This window comes from Cornus florida, unplaced genomic scaffold (assembly GCF_030987335.1).
Source record: "Cornus florida cultivar Cherokee Brave unplaced genomic scaffold, ASM3098733v1 CherokeeBrave_3.0.0_Hap2_Chr03, whole genome shotgun sequence".
NCBI classification, from domain to species: domain Eukaryota; kingdom Viridiplantae; phylum Streptophyta; class Magnoliopsida; order Cornales; family Cornaceae; genus Cornus; species Cornus florida.
Genome location: NW_026775573.1, coordinates 70,618,506 through 70,639,144, shown reverse-complemented (window position 1 = coordinate 70,639,144; position 20,639 = coordinate 70,618,506). Strand labels below are relative to the sequence as shown.

The following is a 20,639-nucleotide window of genomic DNA, read 5'->3' as shown; positions in this document are numbered from 1 at the left end:
ATATTGAAATAAGATGAAGAAATTTACGAATTCTTGTAATGCTATCAACTCTTTTATAGTTCTGCTAGCTGACCTTTCTGATAATTTGAAATCATCCCAAATGAATTAAAGATTCTGTCATGACACAATTGGGGCTCCTTTTTTTTTTTTTTTTTTTTGAGAAGTAAAATGTTTTACCACAAGAATCGAACCGTGGCCCATACACACTTGGGGCTCCTTGAATAGGGAAATATGGTTTGTACAAGGTGCTAAGCCAGAAGTGTGGAATCATGATTCAATATAGCGGTTTGCCATCTTTTGTTAAAAATTTCTGCCAGTAAAGCCTCAAATACTTCCTATTCTATATTTTTCCTCTGTAGATAAATAAATTTCAGTGATTGAAGATTGCGACAAATTTACAGACGATATATGCAAAAACCTAGCCTTACATATCCTTAATTTTATATTTTACAAAAATTCAAAAATGTGACACCCCTGCAATCCAAAAGCTAAGGGAGCTTAGATGAAAGTTATCAATGTATTAATGGTATTAATGGGCATATCCGCTGATGTTGTTTTAAAATTAACTCGCAAGTGCACGAATCTATTGAAGTATAGATAAGCAAGAGAGAGGTCGAACCCAAGAGAATGCTTTGATAAAAACTAATGCAAATCTAAATTAAATTAAAACTAACCTAGTTACCCAAATTGATTGTAGAGTGAAAATTATAATGAAATTAAAATAAAATAACGAGAATAATATCAATAGGGTAAAAGTACTAAGGTTTCGGATTCCACCACCATTAATTCCATAAAGTTCCAATCATCAAGTTATCAATTCCCTGACTAGCAGAAGCAATTCGGAAGTCATTCCATTGCTTTCAAAATATTTTGTCATTAAACTCAAGTAAAAATATTTTCAAAACTAGATTTTCCTTCGCTTACATGTTATGAAATCCTAACCATCCTATGTATTCTACTTAATGAAAAACATAAGATCAAAGATTATTACTTTTTGAGGGCGTAGAAATGGAGATTTGTATATAAAGATAATAGAGATACAGAGAGAGAGAGAGAGCGAAAGAAAGCGAGTTTGGGGCTCAGCCCATATTTTCTATATATCTCTAACCCTAAAACATAAAGGGGGGTTTTATACAATACAAGAAAGGCCTATTTACATAATGGCCACAAATCCTATATCTAATTACAATAGGACCCCAGCATAAATACATATAGACATATAAGTGTTTTAACACTCCCCCTCAAGCTGGAGAATATATATCATATAATCCCAGCTTGGAACAAATTGTTTTTAACCGATTATGACCAAAAGCCTTAGTAAACATATCAGCTAATTGATCTTCAGACTTCACAAATGGAGTAGAAATGTTTCCACTCAATATTTTCTCTCGAGTGAAGTGACAATTAACTTCAATGTGCTTTGTTCTTTCATGAAACACCGGATTGGATGCATTGTGAATAGCTGCTTGGTTATCACAGAACAGTAGAATAGGAGTCTTGACTATTAACCTAAGTTCTTCAAGAAAATGTTGTATCCACGTTAACTCACTAGAGGTATGGGCCATCGCCCTGTACTTTGCTTCAGCCCTAGACTGTGCTGCAACTGTTTGCTTTTTACTTTTCCATGTAACAAGATTTCCACCAACAAATGTACAATAGCCTGTAGTAGATTTCCTATCAAAGGGAGAACCAGTTCAGTCAGCATCTGTGAAACCTGTCACATTAAGATGACCATTAGGTTTGTATAGTAATCCAAAACCTGGAGCTTGTTTGAGATATCGAATAATTCGAAGAACAACATTCCAATGTGATACTCTAGGAACACTCATGAACTGACTTACAACACTAACTGCATATGAAATGTCAGGTCGGGTGATAGTGAGATAAATTAATTTCCCAACTAGACGTCGATATATGCCATGATCGTCAAATAAATCACCTTCATCAGGTAATAATTTTATATTTGGGTCCACAGGAGCATCAGCAGGGCGAGTACCTAACATACCTGTTTCTTTTAACAAGTGCAACACATATTTTCTTTGAGATAGACTTATACTTTCCTTGGATCTAGCAACCTCAATACCTAAGAAATATTTGAGTTTGCCTAGATGCTTTGTGTGAAACCGCTCTGCAAGAACAATTTTAACTATACAATACTGTCAGAATTATCACCTGTTATAACAATATCATCTACATATACCACAAGAAATATAAAGCCAGTTTTAGTATGTTGGTGAAATACCGAATGATCTGTCTGGCATCTGTTAAGGATAAAGGAAAGTACCGCCTCGGAGAATTTTCCAAACCAAGCCCTTGGAGATTGTTTCAATCCGTACAGGGCCTTTTTAAGACGACATACAGCATAACGAGACTACCCTGAGCAACAAATCCAGGTGGTTGCTCCATATAAACCTCTTCATGTAAGTCACCATGTAAGAAATCATTTTTCACATCTAATTGAAACAATGGCCAGTTATTATTGGCGGCAATGGAAATAAGGATTTGGATAGAAGAAATCTTCGCAATAGGAGAAAAAGTCTCATCATAATCAATACCATAGGTTTGTGTGTATCCCTTTGCAACAAGGCAAGTCTTTAATCGCTCAACAGATCCATCATGGAGATATTTGATAGTGTAGACCCACTTACAACCAACCGTTTTGGAACCGGGAGGTAAGGAAACAAGGTCCCATGTCCCATTATGATGAAGAGCATCCATTTCATATATCATGGCTTTGCGCCAAGCTATATTAGATAGAGCATCCTGCACAGTTTTCGGAACAGCAATAGCAGATAACGTGGATAAAAAGCAAGAAAATGAGGGCGATACCTTTTTATAGGAAACAAAGTTAGATATGGGGTGTGCAGTAACACACGAGCGAACACCCTTACGTAATGCAATAGGAAGATCATCAGTAGCAGGAGGAGCCTCAATGGAAGTAGACAATTTTGGGGTGGGGGGTGGGTGTGCTACTCGTAATCGACGACTATACATTTGAAGTGGCGGTGGCACATGTGGTGGTTGTGGTGGGTCACAGGGTAATGAATGTGACACAACAGGCAACAGAAGCAACATCTCTGTATCTAAAGACGAACTATGTGAAGAAAAATAAGTAGTATCCTCAAAAAAGGTAATGTCCATGCACACAAAAGCCTTACGAGTGCTAGGAATAAATTCCGGCGAGTCGTTTTGTATAGTCTGCCGTTGCATCTTTGGTGCCAAAAGCTTTTCGTCGCCATTGGAGATGTGTGTGGAGGCTTTCGGGAAGTGGAGGCCTTCGAGATGAGCGACACGGAAAGGATTGTGATCACTGTGGCTGACGGTGGTGTGATTCTGGCGAGTATTGTGGTGGAGGATGGTTAATGGGCGTTCAGAATCTCGTTGTCGGAAGAAATTGCTCCGATCATGGTCCCGCTGACAGGGACTTATGTTGGAAATGGTGATTTGGGATCATCGGCGGCGTCAGATGCCTCCCGTCCAGTTCGCAGATCTGGTGGGGGAGGTAGATCTAAGTCGGAGTTCCAAAAGGTGGAGGTGCAGCACAGCCGGACTCAAGGTCAGGGACGTGGGAGACACCACACGCCTCAGGCGAGTGGCAGTGCGAAGGAATCTCATGTGACACGTGGTCGAAGGAGGAATGACGCCCGTTGTGAGTGGAAGACAGCTGCTCCTCCACGTGCTGAGCCTCGTGATTCTCGGCGTTTTTTGAATTCTAATTCTTTTGGGCCTGTTGAGGTTGGGCTTCTTCAACGTGGGGCTCATGTTAAAGGCTCGAAAGGGCCTGGCAAGGAAAAGCATGAGGGGGGTGGTTCTAGGCTTCCTTTTGGGCCGGGGCGCCCCTCAAAGCCCGCTAAGAGGGATGGACGCCTCAAGCTTGCTGGGCTCTTGTTGTTGCTGGACCAGCCCAGGTTAAGCCAAGATTGGCTAAGGAGAGGGTGGTTAAATGGGGCCCAAGTAAAAACCTCTCAATTTCATTTCAAGGTGGGCAGCCCATTTCAGGAATGAACCATAGCCATTCTTTTCAAGATTCTTATCCGGACACATCTCAAAGAAGCTCGGCATCACGGTCTTGGTCAAGGAGAGAAAAGACGAACTGGGCGAAGGTGAGTTTGAGAATGACGAAAGGGGATGGGGTTTGTCCGAAGTCTTTCCGGCATGGTTCATGTTGTCAGAACCGGCTCTCGGGTAACAGATTTGATCCTCTGCAGTCTGGGTCTTTCGGTGAAGAAGATAATGGTGATTGTGAGTCCATGGAGGAGGGTCTCTCTCGGAATCTTTTGAAGCAATCCAGAAAGAAATGGACCAGAAAGGACAAACAGAAGTGGGTCGCCCGTAAGGATTCTTATTCGTGCCCAGGTAAGTCGTCTCTTTCTCATGTCCGGAACGCTCCATCAATTTCTTTCTCTTCTTCCATTCCTTCTTGTGAGTTGTCGAGAAGCAAGGGGGAGGAGGTTTTTGCTGGGAGGTAGCAGGTGTTGTCGCTTGTTATAGAGGATGACTCAGTGGATGTGAGGAGCTCTACGGTTGGCTCTGATTTTGGGGATGTTGGGCCGTCAGAAAGGGATGGGACGGTTTGTTTGTTTGGTGACAGGGATTTCAACCGGTTGTGTGCCGGGTTTGCTGAGACATGCTCGGAGTTTTCTTCCACGTCTCGGTATAATGAATCCTCAAGGGAGGAAATGGGCAGGTCGGCCAAGCTTCTTTTGAGTGGATCGGCAGGGCCTTGTTCTCCTCTAAAAGATGGCCCAATGACTTGCTTGAAGGGTTCTGCGCCTGAGTTGGTGACTGTTTGTGTGGGCAAAGACATCCGTATTTCCCTCAGCGATGAATCAACCTCTCTTTTGGTAAAGGAACTGCAGAGGCACAGATTTTCGCTTGATGTTCAAACTGTTGATTGCAATCCGGACCATTTCATCCGGGATGGTGTTTTGGACTATGGTGAGGACTGGTCTTCTCATGTTGAGGAGGCAATGGTGGATAAGGACGGTGAGGGAGATGGGAGCAGGTCTCTTGATCTGATGTTGTGGGAAGAGGGTCATGCTAACTTGGGGGTGCTGGACCCACTGGCTATTATTCTTCCAGAGGATTTGGGTAGTGAGGTGTGTAGACAGAAAGTTGAGGATACTGGAAAGGAATGGGTCAAGGCTAATATTGGGGTCACTAGTGAACTTCTGGGTGTCTCTTGCAACGGCAATCGGGATCAGGCCTTAGTAATTCTTCAGGCTACGGCAGAGGGGAGAGAGGGGGAGATGATTCAATTTTCTAGAAGGTGGAGCCGGAAGAAGAAAAACCTTTCTTCGTGGAAAGGGGAAAGGGAGCTTAGGAATCTAGTCTCTGATGTGAATTATGATAGGGTGTCTGAGGGAGGGAAGGAGAGGGGGAGTGCTAAGGGAGGAGGGAGGGGTAAGGGGGTGATAGGGGAGAACGTTTCCTTATGAAGCTACGACTTTTATCTTGGAATGTCCGTGGCCTCAATGGTCTGGGCAAGAGAAAGGTGGTGAAGATGGCGGTGAGGAAATGGGGGGGTGCAGTTGGTGTGTCTTCAAGAGACTAAGATCGATTCTATGACTAATCGGATGGTGAAGAGTTTGTGGGGTAACCGGTTTGTGGAGTGGGAGGCGCTGGATTCTATTGGGACTTCAGGCGGTGTTCTCTTTATGCGGGATAGAAGATGGATGGCTAAGGTGGATGTTTTTAGAGGGATTTTTTCTCTGTCTTGTGCCTTTGTGATGGAGGAGGATGGTTTCACTTGGGGCTTTTCTGGGGTGTATGGGCAGTTGATGATGATGTGAGGGATGATCTGTGGGAGGAGTTGAGTGGGGTGAAGGAGAGGTGGTCTCTTCCTTGGTGTGTGGCAGGTGACTTTAATGTGGTTAGGTCCTCGGCGGAGAGATCTACAGGAGGTGCATGGACTCAGGCTATGATGCACTTTTTTGACTTTATTGATGGGCATCAGCTTATTGATCTTCCTGAGGGAGCTTCTTTCACTTGGTCCAGTGGAAGGGAAGCACCAACTCTCTCTCGCCTTGATAGATTTTTGATTTCCGGAGACTGGGAAGAGAAGTTCCTGGATGTTGTTCAGGCTGTGTTGGTTAGGGTGACTTCGGATCACATTCCTTTGGTTCTGGATTGTGGAGGGTTGAGATCTCGTTGCACTCCTTTCAGATTTGAGAATATGTGCCTTTGTGCGGATAACTTCCAGGGGCTTGTACGTTCGTGGTGGGAGGATAACCTGGTGGTGGGTACGTCGAGTTTTATTCTTGCAGGAAAGCTTCATATTCTGAAAAATAATCTTAAAAGGTGGAATAAGGAGGTTTTTGGGAGCTTGGAGTGGAGAAAGAATAGGGCTTTGGCTGATATTGCCGAGATCGATAGACTGGAAGGGGAGGGTGTTCTTTCTGATTCCCAATGCAGTAGGCGAGCAGCTTGTCAGGCAGAATGTGTGGAGATTGCAGTTTTGGAGGAAATTTCGTGGCGTCAGAAATCTCGGGCCTTATGGCTCAAAGAGGGAGACCAGAATACCAAGTTTTTCCATAGAACCGCTAATGCTCATAGGAGGAATAATCACATTGGGTGGATGTGTGTGGATGATGCGGTTTTGACTCCGGAGGAGGAGGTGCGTAGTGGTATTGTCTCTTTCTACCAGAATCTCTATGCTGAGCCTCTTCGATGGAGGCCACGTCTTGATGATCTTCACTTTGATTCTATTCCTACATTGGAAAGAGATGGGTTGGAAAATCCTTTTTCGGATGAAGAGGTGCTGAAGGCCCTTAAGAGCTGTAATGGTGATAAGGCTCCAAGCCCGGACGGCTTTACTATGAGATTTCTATTGGAGAGCTGGGAGGTGGTCCGGTTCGAGGTGATGGGCACTTTTCATGAGTTTCATTCCACGAGGCGGTTTGAGAAATCACTGAACGCATTCTTTATTGCTCTTATTCCTAAGAAGGGTGGTGCTTCTCACATTAAGGATTTTCGACCTATTAGTCTGATTGGATGCATTTACAAGCTCATCGCAAAAGTCCTTGCATTCCGTTTGAGGGAGGTCTTGGATGGAGTTATCTCTGAGTCTCAGAATGCTTTCATTGGGGGTAGACAGACCCTGGATTCCGCTCTTATTGCCAGTGAATGTGTGGATTCTCGATTGTGTAGTGGGGCTCCTGGGGTTCTATGTAAGCTGGATATCGAGAAAGCTTATGATCATGTCTGTTGGAATTTCTTGTTCTACCTGTTGGAGAGGATGGGCTTTGGTGAGAGATGGAGGAAATGGATTGTTTCGTGTGTTTCCACTGTCAGGTTTTCGGTGTTGGTGAATGGGTCCCCTGCGGGGTTTTTCGGCAGCTCTTGCGGTCTGAGGCAGGGGGACCCTCTCTCCTTATTCCTTTTTATTATTGTTATGGAGACTCTTAGTAGGTTGATGAGAAGGGCGGTGGATCTGGTTTGAAAGTCAACGTGGGCAAGAGTGTGCTTGTCCCTGTGGGGAGGTTCAGGAGGTGGACGCTCTGGCTGCTGTCTTAAGGTGTGGGACACAACGTTTCCCTATCTCGTATTTGGGTTTGCCGCTGGGGGACTCGGCCAGGAGGGTGGGAAGTTGGGACCCGGTGATTGAGAGGGTCGAAATAAGATTAGTTGGTTGGAAAAAGCAATATCTCTCCAAGGGTGGCAAAGTTACGTTAGTGAAAAGCGTATTGTCAAGCCTTCCAACGTATTTTCTTTCGCTCTTTTGTGTTCCAGCCTCGGTTGTTGGCTGTCTTGAGATGTTACAACGAAACTTCCTTTGGGGGGGTCATGGAGAGGAGTTTAAGTATCATCTTGTCAGATAGGAGCAGGTTTGCAGGCCTTTTCAGTTGGGCGGGCTTAGGATTAGGAGATTGGCCCCCTTTAACAGTTCTCTCCTCGGTAAGTGGCTTTGGAGATTCGGCAGTGAAAGGCATAGATTATGGAGAAGGGTATTTCCTGTCGCTTTGGGGAGGAGAGGGGGGTGGTCAGCTAGGCCAGTCAGGTCTGCTAGTGGAGTAGGGGTGTGGAGGGCCATTGGAAAAGGATGGGACGAGTTTTCCAAACATGTTAGATTCAAAGTTTAGGATGGAAGGTTTGTCCGGTTTTGGGAGGATCCCTGGTGCGCGGATAGGCCTCTGGCTCTTTTGTTTCCTAGGTTGTTCAGGATTATTGTTGGCAAACATGCTATGGTTGCTAACTGCTATCGCCTTGATAGCGAGAGGTTATCTTGGGATGTGCGATTCCGGCGATCTTTTCAGGATTGGGAGTTGGATGATGTCACTGGCTTGTTGGGTCTCTTATATAGACAGGAGGTGGAGGGCACTGGTGTTAACCCCCTGTTTTGGGTGCCCTCTTCTCAGGGGATGTTCCAGGTCCGGTCTTTTTTTGTGTGCCTTTCTGGTTTTCATGGCGTTTCCTTCCCGTGGAAGACGGTATGGTTGTCTAAGGCGCCTCTTAGGGTGGCCTTTTTCGTGTGGACTGCAGCTTGGAGCAAGATTTTGACTTTAGATAACTTGAGGAAGCGAAGACATATTATTGTTAATCGGTGTTGTCTTTGTAAGTTGAATGGGGAGTCAGTGGATCACCTGTTGCTGCATTGTCCTGTGGCTCATGATTGTTGGAGTCTCATTTTTGATTTGTTTGGTATTCATTGGGTTATGCTTCGGACATCTCGGGATTTGCTGGATATTTGGAGGGGCCAATGGGTGGGGGTTCAGGCGAGAGTCTTCTGGAGGGTAACCCCCTTTTGTGTTTGGTGGAGCATTTGGAAAGAGCGGAATAGAAAATCTTTTGATGGGAAGGAGTCCTCCATTGGGGTGTTGAAATTCTCTATTATTTGTACTCTTTTTTGTTGGGGTTGGGGGAGAGATTTTTCCTCCATTGAGGATATTGTGGACTTTTTGGGCTCCTTGAGATCATAGTTTCAATTTTTTGTATAGCTTGGGACGCGTTCCCCTTTTGAACGCCTTCTAATACATTTTACTTATAAAAAAAAAAAAATAAAAGAATGGAAGATGGCATACAATTAATTAAATAACAAGCAGTTAAAACAGCATCGCCCCAAAATGCTTTTGGAAGATGCATATGTATCATCAATGTCCGAACTATTTCAATTAAATGCCTATTTTTCCGTTCGGCTACGCCATTTTGTTGGGGAGTATAAAAACAAGAAGTTTGGTGCAAAATACCACAAGAGTCACAAAAACTAGAAATAGCACCTTTGACATATTCCATAGCATTATCAGATTGTAAAGTGCGTATAACACACCCAAATTGGACCTCAATTTCTTTTAAAAATATTTGAAATATGGAAAAAAGTTCAGAACGGTCTTTTATTAAAAACAACCAAGTCATCCTTGAATAATCATCAACAAAAGTAACAAAATAAGAAAAACCTGAGTGACTAGTGTGACGAGCAGGACCCCAAATGTCCGTATGCAATTCAAATAAAGCATATCGACGATTAATAATATGAGGAGGGAAAAAGGCACTCTATGGTGCTTACCCAACTGACAAGACTCACAATTTAAAGTAGACACCGACTCAAGGAAAGGCAAAGCAGACTTCAAATACCGCATCGAGGGATGACCTAACCGATAATGCCACTGGTACACAGACATCTGGGAATGTAAAGCAGTAGTGGAAGGTTTGCAATCCAAGTAGTATAGGCCATTTCTGTTACTGCCCCCACCAATCGTTTGTTTCGTGTTGAGGTCCTGAAAAACACAAGACGAAGGATAAAATGTGACAAAACAATTTAATGCTTGAGTTAGTTTACTTACAGATAATAAATTAAAGGGAAAATTTGGAACTAATTGCACAAAGGATAAGGAAATGGATGGGGTTAATTGAATTGTTCCCTGGCCAATAATAGAACATGTTCTACCATCAACCAGAGTAACAAAAGATGAGGAATTAGATTTCTGAAAATTAGAAAATAGAGAGGCATCACCTTTGAGATGGGTAGAAGCCCCAGAGTTAATAACCCAAGGGGATGCTGAAGTCTGTATTCGAACAAGCATGCAATATTACCTGATTGCGCAAAATTAACCACATCAGTAGAGTTGGGATGTGTCCAGTTGACCAATGCACTAAACTCAGCTCGTGATAGTTATAGTGTCACGGTGTCACTAGTAGATGCAGGTGATGTTAATACAGAAGTCTGACCAAGAGAGGGATGAGACCCCGTAAGGTCAGAGGAAGACACTGCTTGATTTGCCCATGCTGGTTTCCCATGAAGAGTCCAACAGTTCTCAACAGAATGGTTAGTACCCCTACAGTGGCTACAGATGCGAGTGTTACTACGTCCACGACTATAGTGACTGCGACTTCTATCACGGCCACTACCGCCACGAGAACTACCTGAATTTCCACCATACCCTCTGTTGCCACTAGGAGTATCACTTGAATTTCCACCATACCCTCTGTTGCCACTAGGAGTATCACGACCTCTAGAGGACTGTGGAAAAATAGAAGGAATCATCATAGCTGAATTTTCTTTCACTTCAGTGGGCGTCACATGTAATTGTTCTGAAACCCGAAGTAAGCAGGAATAAATGTTACCCAAAGATGGGAGTCCTCCATCACCAGCAAGGATCTGATCCCGAATATTATGAAGGTTCGGGTGCAAACCAACAAGAAAAATGAAAACAGAAAATTCCTCACGTTGTCGCTTGGGAACGTCAGGATCAGTAGTCAAGGGATGGTACTGATTCAACTCATCTAACAGGCTTTTGAAAGTACTGTAATACTCACCACGGCCTTGACTAGAGAAGTCAGATTGACGAGAATGGAATATCTTTTCATACAATGAATATATGCGAGAAACATTCGTGTCCATAGAGTACGTTTCTTTAACTGCATCCCAGATTGCCTTTGCAGTGTTGACAAACATAAAAGTGGATGCAATGGAAGGTTCCATATTGTTCCACAACCAGGACATAACCATATAGTTATCAGTTTCCCAATCCTCATATGTTGCTCATGTTTTTAATGGAGGATCGATTGTAATAAACTTCAGCTTTCGTCGGGCACCTAAAGAAATCTTTACTGCTTGAGCCCATAGTAAGTAATTGGAATTACTTAATTTCATAGATGTAATTTGCAGCCCGACAGGATCAACATGTGTTGCAGAAGATTTAACTCCAGTAGACCCAGAAGCAACATTTGAATCGTCCGACATGGATATATGAATATGAAAAGAAGAAAAAAAAACTTATTTGCGCCAAGTTAAGATGCCAAATATGTACCGAGGAACCAAAGAAGCTGTTGCACCCGAGAAGGCCAGAACAGAGTTGAACCAAGAACAGGAGAAGACTCGGAGCAGAACAGACCTGGTCAGTAAATCGGGTCGAACGGGCCGGACCTTGAATTGGATCAAACGGGCTGGACCTTATATCGGGTCAAACGGGCTGGACCTTAAATTAGGTCAAACGGGCTAGACCTCAAACCGGGTCGAAACAAATCCGGTTTATGTTAACCTGGATTAGGATAGCGAGAACCCTGTAGCCAAACACCGTTTTTCTTTACAAAGTCTCAGCTATCCGGTAAGCACGCAGCGGCAGCAACAGCAGCGGCGGCGATGGAATCAACAAGCAGCGACGCACCTTGTGACAGCCGTCGGTGACCAAGCAACAAGCAGTGATGATGATGACAACCGCCGGTGACCAAGCAGCGAGCAACGACGACGAGAGAAGGCGGTGAATTCGTTAACAACCAAAACGGCAACAACTTCACCATCGTCACGAGCTCTGAACAGATCTATACAAGAACGATACAACTGCAATTTCCCACACTCACAATTTCGATCCGCTCTGATACCATGTAGAAATGGAGATTTGTATATAAAGATAATAGAGATACAGAGAGAGAGAGAGAGCGAGAGAGCAAGTTTGGGGCTCAGCCCATATTTTCCATATATCTCTAACCCTAAAACATAAAGGGGGGTTTTATACAATACAAGAAAGGCCTATTTACATAATGGCCACAAATCCTATATCTAATTACAATAGGTCCCAGCATAAATACATATATACACATAAGTGTTTTAACAAAGGGTATAAAAACCAAGCTTAGATTAATTATACTCCTTAATAATTTCTAACTGCCACAAATACGTGATATTGATGGTGAAAGAAACCTAAAATAATTAATCATAAGAATTCAAATCATGCACATGGGAATCAATAAAAGAACAACAGAACATTATTTCACTCTCTTACATTCAACAATAGTTAGAGAAAACTTTCTTCTTCTTAATGAGTTATCAAAACGCAAAATCTTGCTTATCACCACAGTCCACTGGAAGAAGGCTGTGTTAGAGAGTGCTTGGCCAATAGCCTTCCAAGGAAATCTAAATTGGCACTGCTTCACATCTACTTTTTAATTTTAGACAGATTCAGTGGTTCTAAGGACAAGATGAATATTTTAATCTACTTTTTGTTGCTTCCAAAATCAATTCCAATCAAAGGGTTCTATGATTCCATGCATCCATGGATATAAGTACGAAGTTCTGAAATCTTCATTTCTGCTATACAAGACTTGTCTAGTTTTATGATATGGGATGAATGATGTGGAACAGTAATTAAGAAGGACAAATTGGGAATTTTATATAGGATGCTTCAAGGAGATTATATAATTAAGTTTTGTATCAAATCGAGTTTTGTTTATGTTTTTTTAAATAATCATGCTGTTGGTATAATTCTTCTTCTTCTTTTTCTTTTTCTTTTTGAGGAGTCGATGTAAAATTTATAATTTCTAAAAAACTCTTTGGTAGTCAAAATTTTAAGGTTTTAACTAATATGTGTGTGCGTGCATGTATGTAACTTTCTGTTTTTTACTTTTTAGTAGGAGTTATCTAATGACCATTTAAAATGTGAAAGTTTTCAGAATTTGAGAAAATCTTTATATAATGCATTCTTTTACAAGGGTGTGATTCTTAATGAATTCTAGGTAGGATTCCTACAGAAGAGCAAGAGGGTGAAAACAATGTTGTGAAGTTTTTGGATTCAATGGATAGCTATCTAACCCTTTTGGATTCCTTATCTTCCACACTTCGACAGGTACAACAGTATATAAAAGCCTACCTTTTATCTTTCTTCCAATTTTTTCTTATATCTCTCTCTGTTCCAATCTGTGATTGTGCGGACTTGAATTTTATGGAATCATTTGCTTGTTGAGCGGTTGAGTCTTTAAATTATCTTGATTTTAGGTCAACCTTTCTAATCTCATGAACTGTTAACACTTGTTTGCATGATGAATACATTTACATTTCTTGCTGTTATATTACTATTCTAATTAGCTTTTAGTATTAAGCTTGGACTTAAGTCATTTTCTTTTCAGTTGTGTCAAGCTTGAGTTTACACCCAGTTGTTATCTTCTTATTAGAAAGCTCTTGTTTTTATTCATTGATAAATTGGTTTCTATGATTGCATTTTTGTGGATAATTCTACATTTGGCTTGTTCATGGTTGGTTCTTTATTATGTAGTTGTTGTTCAGTGGTTCAAAATTTAATAAAAATTATTACAAGATTGAGGGAGCATTTTGTTTCACTGGAATTGGAATTTGAGGGATTCTTATTTTTTAATTTATTTTTGTTGTTGTTGGGGTTGGCACTTCAAGTGGTCAATATGTGGTTAGTTTGCCATTCCTTGATTTTTCTTTTATTTTCCTTTTCACGACTTTGTTTAGAAATGTAATAACTCTATTAGTTGCTTCCCATCTTTAGATGTAGAATGTAACTTGATGCAGGACTAACACGATGGAGGGAATGGAAAAATGAGAGAAAAACGGGAAGTGGGATTTCTGAAAAGACATCAAAGGCTGAATAACTCTGTTACATCATAACCATTATATATGCGATCTCCAAGAAACCCTAAAATAAGAAAACACAAAAAAAATTCACTGAAATAATCAAAATAAAAATATTTAACCCTAAATCTACCAGATCCCTAATTATATTGTAAATTGGGATGCCAAGGAACAAATGAAAGACTTAAACTATTCGGTTCATGGGAAATATTTAATTGTTCTAAAGTTTTATTCATAATAGTTGTATCTTATTTTTAAACTGCCCTAATAGGTCATAAACTTTCACATACCAGTTCCCTCTTGTGGTCTAAAATTGAAGCTTGGAAGCTTCTTTTGTGGAAAATGGAATGGTGGAACTGGATTCTCTGTGCAACAACATATCTAGTTTGTCTGTGAAAAGGGTTGACGGTTGTTAAGTAGATCTTGATTACATGACAGAATATTTTAATTTAGACTTTGAAGTGCACTAAGGTTGTGTTTGGAAGTGTTGAATGGTGCCTTGGAGTTGAAATTGGAGAGAAGTTGGTTTAAAATCTGAACTAATTTTCTTTCAATTCCATTTCCAAGATACCAATCCCATGCTACCAATCAAAGATTAATTATATTTTTGACTCTCTTGACATGGTTGTTATGCTTCTATTTGAAATTTAAACAGAAAATTAGGAAATCACTCTACTACATCCCATCGTCCTCTCTTATTTATTGGTTGTTCACTTTATTCGTGGGACATCTGGAAATGAGTAATGTTAAACCCGTAGTTCTAAACTACTACATTGCAGGGATGGCTGGAATTGGCCAGTGCTCGACATTCTATGGGTGCTTCACGTATCAACAGTGCCTTATTTGACCTCAAGCATCACTCTGCTGCCACAGCGTTGCAAGTAACACAATGTAATGGTATATTACTGGTTATCCTTATTGACAAAATTAGTTTAATGATGTACGGCTTTTGAATATTGTACAATTACTTGAGGTGCTGTACGTCTATCAGGGGCACTGGACATGGATTCTACACAGTTCCTTACCCCATATGCACTTTAGTGGTTGAATTTTCTAAACGGTTCATTACATGTGTGGCCCCTGTTAATCAAGGGTGCTGGGAGGGGTAAACCAGAGACAAAATTAATATTTGGCTTTATTTGCACAAAGTAACTGCTGTCAAAAGATTTGAACCTGCATTCCTTCTCCTGATTTTCAAAAGGAAAATGACTTTTGCACCGAGTAGTTGCAATGAATTGCTAGACCTACTTCTTTTAATTGGTCATTTATGCAACAAATAAGGGAGTGGGGTCCTCCACTTACTTGTATTTAGCATAAACAACTAATCAAAAACCATTTGGTTAGGCAATTCACTGCAAGTCTTCGGTGTGAGTATCACTACTCTTTTCAAAATTATCTTTTAATCCTAAATTAGGAGAAGAAAACAGTTCAAAAGAAAAGTTCATATGATATATGTTCATGATTTTGCAAGTTTTTGTTTTACCCCTTTCCTCTCTCTCTCTCTCTCTCTCTCTCTCTCTCAAACGCGCGCACACACAAATGCACGTGTATCTATGCATATCTTAGTACAGATATTATTCAGTTTCCTCTTTTGTTGTAGTTGATTCCACGATGAAGCAAACTCATTTTACCTTGTGCAAATGGATGTCCCCTGACAATAAAAATTACTGCTCTGAAGAAGCGAAGTTTGATGAGGATGAGATGTTACAAAGTCAGTCAACTAGTCAGCTTAGACATCGGGGAATATCCCAGTATTCTGGTATATGTCTTTCCTTCATTTATTTTAATGGATTTATATGCTGGTTTGGAATTAGTGTACTGGTCCTGTAGACTATTAAAAGTAAAGTGATGTGAGGTCTACTTCCAGCTGTAATGATGCAGATGTATAAACAAAATTATGGAACCATATTTTAAGGTTTCTTCCAAGGCTACTTGAGAGGGATGTTTTCTTCTTCATTCCAATAATTGTGGAAATTGCATCAAGTTAGTTTCACACAGGAATTTTCCAGAGTGCTCATGGTTTTGTAGAATATCTTTAATGTTTTACTGCTTAGCCTTTTGTTTACCTCCCCTGGTTAATTTATAAATTTATAGCATCTTACTCTCTTACTTTCTCATCTCTTGGTGCAAAGAAATTCAGGAGAAGAGAGAGAAAAGTAACGGACCTCTGCTTACAGTTGACGACCATGTAAGTATCCTGCAAATAACATCATAAAAGTTCCATATTTTTAACTCGTATCGACAAGCCTTTATTATCTATAGTAAGAAGTTTCTGTTTAGCAATTATTGCCTTGTTGGAAACCAGTGTATCGGCCATTGTACCAGCATTTCTATTGCATTTGACTTCTCTAAGTTCAACAGGTTAAACACCTTGACACCCTATTAATGCTTGCAACATAGGTTTATTTGAAATAAATTTTGACCCAAATGAGGAAATGTCAAATGGATTCCAGCGTAAAAATTAAAAAGAAAATCTTTGTCAACTCTTCTGTTGAACTAGCTGTGGTATTTGAACAAAGAAATGCGTACACTGAATGATTTTGTTTGTCTTGTTCCTTCTTTTGTAGGCTCAAAAGGAACGATCCAAATTACTGTCGGTGTTTGGAGCTTTAGTTTCTCCAAAGCTTCGATCTGCCCAACTTTCTTTTGAGACAGGTAAATTGCTAAAGATGCTTCATGAAATGAGAGACTGTTTTGCTACAGGTTGACTTTAGATAAATGCTCCATGGAAGTAGACAATCAAATCTCTCTCTCTCTCTCTCTTGCACAGAACTTTATTTGCTTATTCTCATCTGTATTTTACTTGCTTATAGATATGGGATTTAGTATGAAATTGTAACAGCCAATATTGAATTGCTCCCCTGCTTCTCTTTCCTCCTTTTCCACTATCCCTCCCCCAATCTCCATCCCCGACAGACACTTGTAACACCACATATATGGATTTTGGTATATGAGTCTTGGTTTCATTTTTGTGCAGCTCTGGAGACACTTGTAGAAATAGCAAACATACGATCATCCATGCTTTCTGCTTATGATCAAGTGCAGAAAGAGATGGAAAGCACCATGGGATGATGAAAGGTTGATTGGTCCTGCATCAGAACGGCTTATATGCCTATCAAGATCCAACAAATCATTTGCATTTTCATGTCCCCGGCTTTATAAATATCATGCATTTCTGATACTGAAAGGATTTAACTGATCACCATAGCTCAATCTCAGGACTGCAAATACTAGTACTATATTGCTCTTTGGGATCGATCCTTGTGGCATTTTTCCTCCACTTTATGCTTTACAAGTTTTGCGTGCTTGCTCTGCTGCCAACCAACCATTACATGGAGTGGAGAACGTTAGCTTAGGTTGGCCTAAGCATCACTGGATTTCATTTCTATAAATAAAGGATGTATTTATATATTTCTAGCCTTGTCAAAGTATTAGTGTAACCAACATAAAATTCATGAGGCCCTTCAAGGTGATCTTTTCTAAAAAATATTATGTTTGCCATTATTTGATTATTATATTTATTTCGTTATAAATGAAAATGATAATTATTGCTAGCACTTTAAGCATTGCATTTGGTTACATGGTAAACCTAATTGGGTACTTTCCAATTGTAACTAACTTTAGGATGTAAAATATTGCTCATCTCACCATCCTTTTGCTACAAGAGAAGTTCTTTCCATGCGGTTGGAGTAGACCTAACCTTGTGCTGCTCCTGCTCCTGCTCCCTGAGTTTGGAAACCTCCAACTCATCAATCCATCTCAACCTCTAAGAATAAGAGATGAAGCTTTGATCAAAAGAGATTATCAGATGAAGATTTTGATACTTGCATACACATGTCTCCACTGATATTCGACACATGACTTTCCTTTGGGAAGTAAGGGCCTAGTACGGCTAGGCTACTGACCTAGTGGTAGCTTTAAGAGAATATTATAGGATCGCTATTGTGTGTTCTTGTGTACTTTGAGTGCAAATGCACAAATTCATGGTTTATCTTTTGTTATTTGTACCGTTATTATCATATTACATTTTACATTTTTAAAAACCTCTTTTTAAGAACTCTTAATTCTCTTTTCAAAAACTCTCTTCAAACGAGCTCCTAAAATGAAACATGGAAATTAAGTTATCTTGCGTACTACAACCTTAAAATCCACTGACTATCTTTCCAAAGTCATTTAGAGTTGTACGATCTTTATGTATTTTGTCAGAAGACTAAATCACTCCTAAACTAGGATTACCATAATTAAACCTAAGGTGATCCCATCCCAAACAAGTCCTGTAGACCTACATCTTTTGATTAAAAAAATTCCATTCAAAACTCGTATGTCCACCTACTTCATTTCAAAAAACATTCTAAGACCACGTATTTTTGCCCTTCAAATAACTTTCATGTTCCAAAATCCACCCCCTTCAATAATATTCATTCTTAGAACTCATATGTTCAAAAATCTTTAGGTCTTTTAATTTGTTGTAATCGAATTGCGGTGGACGGATCATTTCATCTATTGACCCTGGTCAAGCCGTTTAGGCAACATGGAATTAAGTTGTGAGGAAAGGTTTTTTTTTTTTTTTTTTTTTTTTTTTTCTCTCTCTCTCTCTCTCTTAATTGGTGTTGTATAAAAGGAAGAATTAATTACAGGTGCACAGGGGGTATACCCTCGTAAATGAGACAAATAGCCATTAGCCATTTACAAAGATCAGACAAGGTGTAAACCCATTTCCAGTACAGAAGGAAAACCTAATGTAACATCCAAATCCAGGGCCTATTTAAGCAAATCTCGGATTGAAACATTTGTAACATCAATGACCTCAAAAAAAACTTTGTCTAGCAACCTCCTGTGATGATCTTGAAGTTGAATCGTGAAGCCTACCATTTCTCTCATGCCATATACCCCCACAAAGCAGCCACCAACATATATTGGGAAGGCTTACTAGAATGTTGATTGAACCATTCCACCAGATCTCTGAAGCACACAAGAGCAGTAACTTGAGTAACATCCCACCCTAAGGTATCCCCCAGCCAGCACCATACTTCCCTCGCAAATGGGCAAGTAACAAATACATGGTCACGAGTATCACTTTCAGTTTTACAATTAGTACAAATCGGAGCTAACTGAATGTTTCTCTTCTGCAAATTTACCATGGTGGGAAGTCGATTTTGAAATACTATTACCCCATGCACAGACCATCGAGGTCCAGCCTTACCCCAACATAGCTTAAACCAGTCCACATCTTCAACAGATTCTCGGCAGCTAGACGATGCCTTCTTGAAAGAAAATGTGCCCCCATCCCATAACAACTTATCATCTCTGTTAGGTAGCAGGATATTAGAGATACATAGCTTGAAAGAATTGAAAAGTTCATCCTGCAGCAGCTCCGCATTCCACCTCTCATTAAGAATAAGATTGTTGAGTGTTGAATCCCAAGGCAGCCCTAACCTTCTAACCATTCGATGCCCAAATTTCTGAGTCAAAGTTTTCCCCTCACACCAAGGATCCAAGAGAGCTTTGAAGAGCTCCCCATTGCCCATACATAAATCAACATGTTGCTGCATGATTTCTCGAACGTTAACCATATCTTTCCAAACAACAGAGTGAGAAGACTTAGGAACTGCATTCCAAAAAGAAGCATGAGACAAGTATCTGTTCTTGAACCATGGAACCCATAATCTGTCTTTGCTGATCAAGAAGTCCCAAACAAAAGCACATTTAGAAGTAACCTGCAGGTCCTTCAATTTCCCTATACCCAAACCACCTTCAGCTTTAGTTCTAGTAATTAAATCCCAACTCAAGAGATGCATCTTCTTCGCATTTGTTGCACCACCCCAGAGGAAATTTCTACAAAGCTTTTGAATTTGGTTCAAGACAGCAACAGGAATATTAAAGACTTCGCACCAATACAAACATATGGGAGTATCCACGGTTCTAAGCAACTCAGCTTTCCCTGCAGTTGACAGTAATTTAGTACTCCAATTAGACAATCTCTTAGTAACCTTGTCTATAAGTGCAGAGCAATGAGATCGCTTCAGCCCTTTGGAGCAAAGAGGGATCCCCAAATATCTCAAAGGTAATTCTTCTTCCTTGCACTGTATAATTCCCATAATTGCACTTTTTCTTCTAACTGCTTTGGAGAAGATGATGCTACTTTTTTGCGGGCTGATCTTCAATCCAGACTCTTCTCCAAATTTTTTCAGAATTGAAAGCAACATCTTAGCATTAGAGGTAGAGTCCTTGCAGGTCACCAAAAGATCATCAGCGAAGAAGGTATGACAAATAGAAGATTGAGCTTTTAAAGAGGTATGAGATAACTTCAGACTGCCATCAGAGACTGTAGTGTTTAGACTTTGAGAGAGTTGATCTGTTACTAAAGTGAATAGAAGAGGGGAGAGAGGACATCCTTGTCTTAAACCCCTACTTGGTTGTATATGAGATACCCCTCAGATCCGAGACACGGGTTGATCAGGCTCAGGCCCAAACCCGAGGGAATATCAAACAATTAATATTTTATAATGAACACGGAATACAAAATAAATTAAGAAATGAAAATAAACCTGGAAGGAACTAAAAATAGAATCTGCAAAATATTATAATTATTAAAATCCATCAAACCCAAACTCCAAAACTTCATCAATTTACAACTTGGGAATCCATCTCTAGTGGACCCCTATTAAACATCCAAACGGAAGATAGAACAACTGTAATAAACGTCCAGAAATAAAACTATAGAGAGAGCCCTACATCGTCGGAAGAGTGAATAAAGACCTCTGCTCAGCACGAACACGTCTAAGCCTGGAACTGTCGTGTACCTGAAAAATAGAAGTGGGTCAGGCCCACG

At 40.5% G+C, this 20,639-nt stretch overlaps 1 protein-coding gene across 2 annotated transcripts in view; it reads left to right on the top strand.

Moving 5' to 3' along the window:
- Window positions 1–17,322, top strand: part of LOC132300746 (uncharacterized) — a 37,270-nt gene extending 19,948 nt beyond the window's left edge. The window contains exons 4-9 of one of the 2 annotated variants that reach the window (XM_059797965.1): window positions 12,949–13,058; window positions 14,587–14,698; window positions 15,408–15,566; window positions 15,940–15,995; window positions 16,375–16,462; window positions 16,785–17,322. In XM_059797965.1, coding sequence (XP_059653948.1) covers window positions 12,949–13,058; window positions 14,587–14,698; window positions 15,408–15,566; window positions 15,940–15,995; window positions 16,375–16,462; window positions 16,785–16,879 — 620 coding nt within the window. In that variant the 3' untranslated portion in view covers window positions 16,880–17,322. Of the gene's footprint in view, window positions 1–12,948; window positions 13,059–14,586; window positions 14,705–15,407; window positions 15,567–15,939; window positions 15,996–16,374; window positions 16,463–16,784 lie in introns of both variants that reach the window. The other variant, XM_059797964.1, reaches the window with a different exon arrangement.
- The last annotated feature ends 3,317 nt before the right edge of the window (window positions 17,323–20,639 follow it).